Source organism: Crocodylus porosus, unplaced genomic scaffold (genome assembly GCF_001723895.1).
Source record: "Crocodylus porosus isolate Cpor-Errol unplaced genomic scaffold, CroPor_comp1, whole genome shotgun sequence".
NCBI classification, from domain to species: Eukaryota; Metazoa; Chordata; order Crocodylia; family Crocodylidae; genus Crocodylus; species Crocodylus porosus.
Window position 1 is genome coordinate 96,852,676 of NW_017728943.1, and position 12,341 is coordinate 96,865,016.

General features: G+C 43.4%; 1 protein-coding gene across 1 annotated transcript in view; it reads right to left on the reverse strand.

Moving 5' to 3' along the window:
- Positions 1-12,341, reverse strand: part of GPR137B (G protein-coupled receptor 137B) — a 34,032-nt gene that overhangs the window by 1,850 nt on the left and 19,841 nt on the right. Inside the window, exons 4-6 of the mRNA XM_019549830.1 lie at positions 7,031-7,180; positions 5,107-5,235; positions 2,924-3,048 (exon numbers count right to left, since the gene is read on the reverse strand). Of these exons, the coding sequence (XP_019405375.1) occupies positions 2,924-3,048; positions 5,107-5,235; positions 7,031-7,180 (404 nt within the window). The remainder of the gene's footprint in view (positions 1-2,923; positions 3,049-5,106; positions 5,236-7,030; positions 7,181-12,341) is intronic.

Sequence of the window (12,341 nt, forward strand, 5' to 3'; positions counted from 1 at the left end):
CAGTTCCCTGTTGCTGTGCACACCCCCATGTGCCTCCCAGATTTGTGTCTGGGGGAGGGCAGGCTGCCTGCTGTGGGTTCGAGACCAGGGGCTGAACCAGTCTCTTTCTGGTATGGGCAGCTAGGCCGGGGCTGCACGAGGAGTGGGTGAGGTGGGGTGGGTGGCAGTACAGTGAGGGCAGAACTATGGGGTGGGCTGCAGCCATGTCAAAATTTGCCATAACCCTCCCCCATCCCAGCACCTCTGCCTCCCGCCTTGCCCTTGCCCACCCCAAGCACAGCCCTGGCTCAGCCCCCTTGCCAGGAAGAGGGAGGCACAGGCCCTGGCCCCTAACCTGCAGCAGCCAGCCCATCCCCCATGTCCATTCCCCTCCCCTCCCCAGACTTATTGGCTGCACACTGCTCTCCAAGCTGCCAGGCTGCGTTGGCTATCAGATTGGTATCAGCTGATATGACTGGCTAATAATCAGCCATCGGTACCGGCCAGTTCTATCTTTATCAGTGTGCCTGTACTAGATAATAATTGCTATATCCTAGAAAATTGGTATTCTTTGCCTGTCTGCAATCCTATTCCACTTCAATTTGGAACCATATAGCACTGTTGGTACTAAATATATCTTGTGTCAATGCCCAGGGTAGTTTGTGCTTGGTTGGTAACTCTCCCAGGCTGCCAGGCTATAGGCAGTTTTAGGCACTTGCCTTTTTCTCTGGCTGGCATTCCCTATCTCTATGACCATTATGGTTGGTTCTTTTTCTTCTTCCCACTTTTCTGAAGTAGGGCTTCTTAGACTATACTGTGTGTCTGATCTTCAAGTCTGCTATTGTACAAGTCAGCATGTGTCAAACTAACATACAGTTGCTGTACTCTAGAGTGTGATAACTGTAGACAGACAGGATTAGCAAATCAATGGCTGCGGTAAGGAAAAAACTGCTGTATTCATACTATTCAACCATGTGTTAACTGGAAAAAATGAATTACAAGTACTGGATCTGGATTGATGGGGAGAACTGGTTACCAACTGAGCCTTCATTTAAAATTTGTTCTTGTTCCTCAGATTTTATTTATTTATTTATTGGTAAGGGACTACTTATTAATGAGTATCAAATGCACAGGAACCTGTATTTTGCCAGCAATACAAGATGTGTCTCTTTGGTCGCATATGCATGAGATGCTTATTGCACATTGAACTAATTCTACTGTGCATTAGCGCAGCTGGCCAAAACCGTGCTAATGTGCCATAGTACCTTTAATCCAATGCACATTAAATGTCACACAAAAAGCATACATCTTCACTAATGCTCAGTAGTGCTGATTATGGCGCATCAAGTTAGTACCTGTTATTACAGCTACTAAACTTAATGCACCGTAATTATGGAGCATGAATGAACATGTAGACACAACCTCTGAATTGTATGTTTACACCTATAAAAATATGGCCTGATGTCTTTAGCAGGGGGTGAAACAATTATAACTCCATACAGAAATTGATGGCTGACTAGATGGCCCTAGATCAATTTATGTCCCCTAGGAATTAGACCCACTGCTTTTAATTATAGCTATATCTGCAAATGGACTCCAGGTTTTAATGAATGAGTCTTCTTTTGTGATAAATTATATGCGGGAAACCCTCTTTTACCTCTTCATCTACATTTACAACAAGAGTAGTGGTGTCTAACTTTTCATGTGAATCTGATCACAATCTTCTGATCATTTTTCTTAGAACCTCTGAACCCAGGGAAAATAAATGCCATAAGCTAAATAGCTCAAGGGGTTTGACCTTTGATTCAAATATGATTTGAACATTTAGGAAATCAGACCTGTGCAACTTTTCAAAACCGTGGTAAAGCTAATGCCACTTAAGTGGTTTAGGCTCTCTCTTCTACTCCATTCTGGTTATAAGCGTCTTTGAATCTAGTGAAAGCAATTGAATCAGTTTAAGCCTCACTGTTCGTCTGGTAAATTTAGTCCCAGATATTCAGGGCTAGATTTTCAAAGGTCAGCAGCACTAAAGCCAACCAGCAATCTACTTGGGCAAGATTATTTATGATCTTCTGTTACTGTGGGGAGTAGCCTTTTTCTTTGTGACAAAAATGCTTTGCAACAGACTGGTACAAGTGATCCAAGTGGGAAGGTTATTGCATTTGACCTTGTTTTGTCTGAGGTGGCATCCCTGGTTAGTATGTGATGATCTGCTTCAGTTGCACACATAGTACACAAAGCTGGCTATGAGGAAGTTATTTTTCTCTCCAGAATTTAGGTGCTCCTGTTTCTTTCCCCTGCCTCATGTAGTCAATTTGGTGGGGAGCTGAAGTATCACAATACAGGCTATCTTCCTGGGTCTGATTTAATAAACTCTCAAGCACCACTTACCCTGGCACTCCACTCCTCAAGGCTCCATGCCACCAGAACAGTCAGTACTCAAAGCCCCCCTTTTCACATTTCATCCCACCACAACAAATAGTGATTTACCTTTGTTTCTTTGTTGCTTCCTATCCCAATGTATCTTGCTCTCAGGCTTAAATCCTTAATGGCACATAAAGTGCAAGCTTTATATTTTCTGTCCTTAAATGGTCAAGCTCAAAACTGAAAGGAGAGATTTAGGTCCTGCCTTCTAGGAGGCTGGCATGCTCCTTTACAATGTAATGGTTTTTATGAACTTAAAAATAACTTCATTCTGTTCTCGCAGTGTTTCTATACAGCCATTTTGGTGCTCTTTTCCTGTAGCCCTATGTGCACATACTCACTTGAGTTTGTCCCTGACAGTACCCTCTCCTTTCCAAAGGCCTCCAGATAGTATCATGAGTTGGTTGAGAACATTACAATAAAATGAGTATAATGTTTTACAATAGCCTGACAGATAACAATCCCTTCCTTCTCTAGCCATATCCACAGCAAAAATTGAACTGTTCACTCTTCTCCTCACCTGCTCTGTACGCCTTGTGGTGAAATGTGCCAGGCCAGATCATCATCACTGTCATATCTGCGAGGGTTGTCAAAGAAGTAGGATCTTGGGCTGAATCCATGGCTTGGGACCATTCCAGGGTTTGTCTGGGGGAAGAAACCCTTAGTCAGTAACAGCAGTAGCCCCATCACTTAGTTCCTGAGCATTTGCTTGTTGGTGGTCCTTTGAATGTTGAGGAAGGAGTACTGTACTTACTGTCCATTGGCAATTAACAATGTAGACAGCAAATCAAGAGCTGTGCCCTGACAAAACTGAACTCACAACATTTATTTTTGAACAAAGCCTGACACTGCCCAAAACCAGCATTTTCTAGTGTTCCATTTTGGAGAGCAACATGTGGGGAGAAGCAAAACATAACAAATCTCTCTAGGATATTTCTACTTAATTAAAGGCTTTGTTAAATCTGAAAAGCAGAACAACAAGTTGGTATTTCACTAAGTTTGGAGGATCTAGAAAACAACTCAGATTAACAGACACATTTGGTTTTAACTTCACCCTTAGCAGATAATCATCTAGCTTGTAATTTCTCTTTCTAGAAGGTGAGCAACTGCAATATGTAGTTATATATTAGAATACAATGCTATGGGAATCTTTGGACTCCTTCTTCAGACTAACACAGCTAACTACATCTCCCCCTCTTGTGACAAATGTGCGTGAAAGCTCATATTGTTGTTCTGCGGAAGAATCTGGGAATAAGACTTTTGTTGACTTTGATATTGAGAATTTATAGGTTTAGCTTTAATGAGCCTGTCTGTTTTAACGCACTTGCTTTTTTTTGGTTTTCTGCTCAAGAGTACATCCATCAGCACAGTCTGGTTTTTTTTCCTACCCAAAACAAAACTGTGGCATCTAGTTAAATGTTGAACTGCAAAACAAAATAAGCTGAAGCCACAGGCTTGTCCAAATAAGAATTAACTAGCTCATCCTAGCTCCACCCTTAGCAAACTTCTCAAGTGGTAGGACCAGCATTATTTAGACAAGCCTTTAGAAGGGTAGCTAATGTGTTGGCTGCTATGGTGTTCTTCTGATCTTTATTAAGAGTATATAGTCCATCTTGTGTAATGTTTAACTTCAGTATGATTTCCTGTGAGTAGTGGGCTCACAGGTCAGACCCTGCATTGCCATGTATGAAGAACATGTACTCCCTCGTATCTGAACCAGAGGGCTTTTGTGAATCTTTTTCATATAATCCTAAATGTAGGAGTGAAACAAAAATATCTTTCCCTCTACCAATAAATAAAATAAGCTTCAATTAATATCTTAACATTAAAAGAACAGCACCACTGGCTCCACCTACTAATCAGTGCATTTTTTGTGCAATGCTAATTCCTTTGCAGTGCAAAGTCCAGGATTATTGAGATCTAACACAGCTAACTCTAAGGAACAGGGCCAGGACAATTTTCTAGGAGAAAGCCAGTGACTGAATGAAAAATCCTTCTAGAGTTAAAGTGCACAGAGACTTAGTACTTCTTTGTTCAGCTTGGTTGTATCATTGTCTCTTAAATTTATAGCCTGATAAAAGGGACTTAATTAACCTGTTAGGATTGTTAATTTAAAAAAAAAATTAGTAGTCTTGGAGATTAAACCCTTCTTTTTTATAGGATGGGAACTATACCAACTAATGGTAGTGAAAATTATTTCCCTACATATTGACATATCCTAAATCAACATGGAGAGAGATCTTCAGGCAGCAGAAAATATTTAAGGCACTCTCCTTAAATTCAAGGTATTCTTATAATCCTCAATCATTTCATTTTATGGACATTTACATGTTACTTAATATGCAATCAAAGATGTCAGCTAGCACCAAGCGTAGTGGTGGCTTTTTGAGATTTGCTAACTTTTTCAAGGGGAATTAGGCTGAGACCATCAAACCCGTTTCATATATGCCACTGAGCAGGTTTTGCATTAACGTTGCAGAAAGGGTCCGTAATCTGTGCCCACACTCCTTTGCTATCTAATCTCCCATAAGGCAAAGACTTGTTTAAGAGGAAGTGGTAAGGCTAGATGTTCAAGACCATTTGTTTTATTTTTAGTGAGAAGAGTTAGAAAATGAGAAATAAAAATGCGGAGCAGTAAAAGCTAACTATAAAATTGGACACAAAAAGTTGTACCTACAAAAGGTGCAAACTGGTTTTACTTACAAGGTCTTTTGTAGGATTTCGAACACGGAAAAAATACACAACTAAAGAAGTGGGCAGCAGCTCCCAGACAAAAAGGATCACTCCAAATACGACATACCCAGCATCTCCCAGCTGACACTTAAGATCTGCCTGTTGAAAAGTCAGAGAGGACTTGTGATTAGAAATGAGAATGTAAGTTAGGTTACAGACTCTTAGAACCCATGACAAGACAGAGCTTGCTAATGGTGAACTGTATGTAAACAGTTAGCTTTTCCTAAAAAAGAAAAGCACCAACTTAGCCTGGCTATCAGTACTTAAACATTATAACCCATTTGGAAAGAAACAAACTCTGCATTTTGTTGAACAGTTTTCACTTGCCTCTTTTTTGTTTTTCCTTTTCATGATTATCTTCCTTGATTTCCCCTTTCTCTCCTCTGCACCCAAGGCTGTCACCAAGACTTTCCCCTCTCACCCCTCCCCACCCAAGACCTGAGCACAGTGGCTGCCTGCCAAGCTTTGAGACTGCTGGGAAAGTGACACAGCTGCATTAGAAAATGAGAAACTAACTTTGTCATTTCTTGTAGTTGATGAAAAGTGTAGGGGGCCAAGCAGCGCACAGCACTTCTGGGGGCACAGCTGACTCTTCAGCTTTTAAATTTAAAAGATCTGACATTACCAAACTGTGCACACTGTTAGTCTAAGCAATTGTTGTGTTATCTTTGAATTCCTTCCCAGTCTTCCTGCTGCTGTTCAGTACAGTCCTTGAGATGGGATTGTGTGTACAGCACCTCAGAAAAGCAGGGATTGACTTCAACTGGGTTCCCTGGACAGGACCATAATGCACAGGATGACCTAAACTTTCAGAAATAACTGGTTTTTGGGTGTCCCACCTCAGAGCTCTTTAAGACAGCTGTAACTGGTCATCCAAGAGGTAATATACCCAATACAACTAGCCATTATTTAATATTTAGCCTGGTTATTAATAAGTTCTGAGTTCCTAAAACACCAGAGGCTTTACAAGTGTCTTATGGTAGCATGATAGCTGCCCTCTTGGCTGACACATTGGGAACTAATGCAAGGACCACCAGAGTTAAAGGCACAGGCTATTCTGATACTATCAGAGAAGGTAATGCACTCTTGCAAGTGGACTTCGGTAGCAGGCAGCATGTACTGCAATGGTCCAGGCCTCTGGAAGGCAGAAGCAATAGGCCTTTATGTAGGTGAGTGCCTTCCTGTCCTTGTGGCAGCTGAGAAGAAGCATAACAAACAGGAAAGCAGCTTGGATATAGGGCTACCCACTGAATTGTGTTGCCCTCACTTTTAGGCCAACCCTTATAGATAAAGATCCACTGGAACCTCAATGTTACCCTCTTCACCTTTAAGTGATGTAAACAATGGGCACTGAGAGAAGTGACATTTATTGTGCAATCAGTCCCCTGAAAGCACTCTACAGCTGGGTCATGACAGAAGTGCGTGGCTACAGAGTGCTTTGAAAGAGGCTGATTGCACGACAAATTAACTGTCATCCAATGAGGGTTCAAATGAAGGTGCTCCAAAGCAGAACCCCATAGGTAACTTCTGTTAGTCCCAGCCCAGTCCCATCCCACCCCACCTCTGGTGCTGTCTGAAGAAGGAAGGAGAATGAGGGAGTGGGAGAGAGCTCATGCCTGGGATTTGCCCAGCCTGAACTAGGAGGGGGAGGTGGAGGAAGCAGGTGGATTGGTGGTTTTTTGACTGCTTTTTCTCCTGTAAATAAATTATTTTTTCTCTATAGTTTTATGATTGTGGTTCCTGTTTCTGGGACAGAAGAAACTTAGAGCATTGAATTCTAAAAACGAATTGAAAGAATTTTTCGCATTACTAATTGTGCAACAGGTGCTTCTTATCGGGAGTTAATCAGCATGCAAAATTGGTTTTCCTTCTTAGCTGTAATCTTCATACTTGCCTGATCTGATACGTTGTACCAGTCATAATCAAAAGAATGGACTTTCTTGGTTTGAGAAAAAGATAAGATGAAAAGGTTGTAACAGGCTCGCGAGGTATAAAGCAGTATAACGGTCACTCCTATACTTGTCACTTGACATACAGATGAACCCTAGAAGAGAAAGTGAAATATGTTTTAACATTGATGTGTCTGATATTGGCAAGATGATCAGTCTGTATGGTCTTTGGGAGTCTCTGCTTTTTGGGGGGTTTAATCTGCAATTTTTAATGTAAGTGGCTTACCATGTGAGGGAGGTACTTCCAGACACTAGAGGAAAGGGTCAGTTACTCTGCCTACAGCTGCAAAAAGTGCTAATCTAAAACAAGTAGCATCCTCAGGATTAGAGATAGGAAAGAAAAGCTATTTGCTAGATCACCCAGTCCATCCTTATATAGCCAGGAAGACCACATCAGAGGGAGAACATCCTGTATCAGATATTGAATTGATTAGTAAGTACAGAATACCTAGTAACAGATTTGGATCAAGCACATTTTATAAGTGCGGCACATCCTGCCCTGCAGACTGGCCTACATTCTGGTTTAGGGTCAACAATACAGCCTCAGGGAGGTGGGTAAAGTGGGAGAGAGGACTGGAAAAGTAGAGTGAGCATGGGGGCAGTAAGTAGATTTGGCATCAGGAGGTTGGAATTAGGTCATGGAATGTTTTTGGGAATCAGGAGAGGCTTGGAAATACTCAGAGAAAGGAGATGGCATGACCCACTTACAGAAATGAGAGAGTAACCTAACTGCTGTGTTCTGAACCCTCAGAAACCCAGCACAGAGACAGATTCAGTGCCTGTAGAAATAAGAATTAGTTTTGCTTTCCTCTCCAGTGCAAAGCCTAGTCCTCTTCCTGGAGTTATCTAAGCAGATGTGAATATAGTAATGTCTTTGCCACTACTGTGGCTGGCACTGGAGTGCCCTTGTCTCTCCTGCTTGATAGTTGTAGAATACTGTAAAATGTTTTCAGTTTTGTTTCCATGAAGTGCATTGTGGCCATGATGTGTAAGAGGACAATTTTTACGGTTTGGACAAAAATTACTGTTTGTGAATGCAGGGGACTGGACTCAAGGGCCTATGAGCCTCTCTGCTGCCTTTTTGTTCTTAATTTGAGACAGGAGGTGATTAATGAGCCTATGAGGCAGGACTAAGGTTTGGAGAATTTTTCAGTGCTCTTCTAGGCTAGGGAGAGACATTACACATAAACTGGTTTAAACCTGTAACAGAACGTAAGTTCAGTGCACATACAACCATTTCAAAATGGCTGAAACTGATTTAAGATAAACCTGGCTGAATGTAGTATCAGACTTAACTGATTTGGGTCAAACCAGTTTATGCAATGTCTGTCCCAGACCCCTTCCTGGTTTGAGTTAAACCAGAGTCCCCTAGCATCCCAGATGCTTTGCAGCCCTGGGCTGTGCTGTGCTCCAAAGAGCAGGGCTGGCCCTGCCCCTCTGCCCCCTAGTCAGAGCTCTAGCAGAGACTGCAGGCACAGAAGGGGCTGCCTGGCTTCCCCCTGTCCCCCCACCTCCCACTTTGTTGCTTGCTGCTCAAGCAGGTTTCCCCTGTTCAGTCCAGAGAGAATGTCTGTGCAGTTGCAAACTTATTCAATCTAGGCAAGTTACACTAACCTGCAAAGATTGATTCAATTCGGACTCAGGCTTTTTTGAATGTCTGTCCCTAGCCCTGAAAATGAAGCAAACATTCACACCAGGGCACTATGGAAAGGAAAAGGCTCAAAAGTTGATGGTTGGCCTGGTGGCAAATGAAGAAAAAAGAATTAAGACTGAGTGGTGTGGATCAGTAGAAGCAATATAATTCAGCCCTTTAGGGCAAGTGAAATGCTTCATTTCCATCCCATGGGACACCTCCTACCATCCTCCTTCCTTTAGCAGAAATGTATAGTACTATAAATGGGTCCAAAGCATAAGAGAACTGGAGATCTGCTGTTCTCATCACAGGACCTCTTACATGAGGTGGTAGGTGCAGGGGCAGATCCAGAATTTGGCAAGGGCTGGGGGGGGGAGGGAGGGAGTTGGGACCAGCCACTCATATGGCAGGGGTGGCTGTGCCCCTCTTCCCAGCCTCCACCTCCCAACCCACATGTTGGGAGAGGAGGGGAACCACCCTGAAGGAGCCTCTGGGGATGTTTTAAAGTTCTCAAAGAGGCTAAGCAAACTCCCTTCCTCTCTGTGTTCAGAGGCATGTTCCCTCCCTTCCTCTTCTGCCTCCCTCCTCCAGTTGCTATTTTTCCTGCTATCCCAGCAGTGGGATGCTTCAAAGCTACTCCTGCCTGCTCCTGCCAGGCTGTGTGGGGACTGGACTTATCTGGGATCAACAGCACCAGCAATGGGGAGGGGCTGGGTTCCCTCACACTGCCAGGAGCAGGCGTGGGAAGTTGCAGCCCCAGTCACTGTCCTAAGTGACATCAGCCCCCGCACAGCTCAGCTGAAGTGGGCAGCAGCAGCTCTCCCCCATCTCCAGGACAGTGGAGAAAGGAAGAAGGGAAGTGAAAGGGACATGACTGTGAGCCTGGAGGGGACGGGGGCGGGATAGGGTGGGGGAAGAGGTGAGATTCTCTTCTGCTTTGGGGACTTCTTTAAAGTCCCCAGAGGCTCCAGCAGCACATACCAATCTGAAAGGGGGGTGCAGCCGTGCCACTGCACCCCTTCTGGATCTGCCCCGGGTAGGGGAAATGAAAGAGCCTCCTTGGACAAAAAGCATAATTCCAAGTTCTCTAGGGGGCACTGGTAGTAGGATCAAAGGTATGGAACAACATGGAGACAGTTATTTAATTATTGTCTTATTTCACCATGCTGTCATGCTCCAGAACCGTCCCACAAAACACAAAACCTTTCTCTACATATTTATTTTCTGTGTAAAGGCCTTTTCTCCCTTGTAATTACCACAAAATTTAAAGGAAGGTGAGACCTTTAATAGCTGAGACCAACTATACACCAGCTCTATTACTTTTTCTGCACATGGGCAGGCAGCATGAAATAGCCAAGGGCAGGGGTAGGCAACAGCCCAACACAAGTGCCAAAATGCGGCACACAAAGGCATTTTGCTTGGCACACACTCCTTGGGGCACAGAGTGGGGAAGTGGCCAGGGCTGTGCTGCCACAACAAGGATTGAGCCCCTCATGGCTTCCCTGTCATCCAACTCTGGCACGCCAACATCTTACAAGTCAAGGTTGCAGGTGTTTTTGGCACTCTTCCCCCCAAATTTTGCTGACCCGTGGTCTAGGGCATGGTCCTGGGACTTGTCTGATTTGGCTTCCCCTCTCAAATTTGCCACTGACCAGTTGCAAAACATTGGGCAGGGGCTTCAACCTCTTCATAACCCAGCTGTCAGAAGGGAGCCTTTCCAGGGAAGGCTGTACAAAAAGTGAAGACAACTATTGCTATGGTGGGCTGCGTTACCATGCGAAGTTGCATGCAGTTGTTTAACTGTACTGATATTATGCTGCTTACTGTCATGTCCATGGGATAGTGATCCTTTCCCCCTCCTTTAAGATAGGTGGAAATTGTGGTCTGACTGCTGATTTTTCTTCAGGTGTGCTCTGCTTTGCAGTTGTTCCAGGCACCTGGAGTCATAGTCTCCTCAGTGTCTGGCCTGCCTGACTGGGGTGTTTGGGTTACTTCAACACTTGCTAGACACTTTAGTTCTCATTTGCTATTCCCAGCTCACCTTCCTCTTTTGTGTAAGCTATGAGAAGGCCATGAGTAACTGTGAGGACAAAAACTGGCAGTCAGCTGAGTGTTGGAGAGGGGAAAAGCAAACCTTAACTGATCTTTTCTTTTTTCATCCATGTTATAAAAGCTGAACACATTAAATACATTGTATACGTATTTAACATTGTCTACCATTAACACTGGAAGAAAAACTGTTCTTGAGAGAATATATAGGCATCATCCCCCTTCAACCATCATTTCTTCTGACTGACAGGCATCCTGGCACATCCTCTCAGCTAGGGTATTCTATAAACATGTTTAAAAAAATAACCAGATGACTAAAGACTTTGTCTCAGATGACATGTTAAGCTCATCAATCAATGCTTCCTGGAGGTATGGGTACAACAGTGTAGTTCTACCTAATTGACCAGCCTGATTTAAAATGCTGAAGATAGTACCAGAAATGCCACTTTGAACAGGAGCTTAATATGTTGGCAGGCCTGACCTGTGTTTGTAGTTTTCTGAGCTTGGAGACTTGTGCATGTAAGGGAACTGAAACCAGAAATACAATATGTGGCAGTGAAAACTGTGGTTTTGCTAGCAAATGGGAAATGCTATACAGAGGAAACAGATATATTAGACACTTCTCCCTTCTCGCTCCATGTTGGCAAATCTACTATGTTGTCATGGAAATGGAGAGGAAGGCTGCTGATGGGAGCTGCTGTAAGCATATCCTTACTCAGTTCTCTGCTTTCAAGAAGCAGAAGGGGTCTGGTATTTTCCATGTGGGTTTCTTCAGGCTGCTACAGTCTTTTTTTAAATTTCTTTTGACATGGGGGGAGGGGCTGGTGCAACACAATATTTAAATGTGATGCGTCTTTGATAACTTCTAGCTAAACAAATAAAAATGTCCTTTGTTCCCTGTGGGCCAAATCCTCTTGGTCATGTTCCAACCTACCACATAGGACAGAGGCTAGAAAGATACAGGATGGGGAAGGGAGAAATAAGGTAGGAGGATTTCTTTCTCCCACACAGTCTATTAAAATTTGCAGTAGCTCTTTACATGTCTGCATCAAAATAATGAAGAGATGCCCTGTCCCCCCAACCCCCGACAAAGTGACAGGGCTTCTAGTCATGTATGCTCAGCTTCGTTCCTGCAAAGACCCTCCATAGAGTGGGACTCTGTCTTATGCATGGGTTTTCTGCCTTATGGGCAGATTTCCCAATTTTCATTGCAACATTAGCAAAACTCCCATTGGAGTTCAATAAGAAAAGAAGCAGTAATTCATTACTATCTCTACATTCAAAGTATAAACAAGAGCCATGTCTCACACTACACTTGGCAGGTGTTAAATACACTTACAATGCGAGAAAACGTGTTCAAGCAGTAAAACAGGTGCAAAGTGCACTCATATAATATCTAAGTTACGACTTTTCACATGAGGAGTATCTCCAGATTGCAATAAATAAAGTGTGTTCAGCTATTGCCAGATTGGTCCACAAAAATAATGGGAGCAATCTGTGATCCTCACCCAGCCGTGACATCATCCAGGGACCCCTTTGCTATGCCAAGTCTCCAGCTGAGAAGAAGAAAGCCA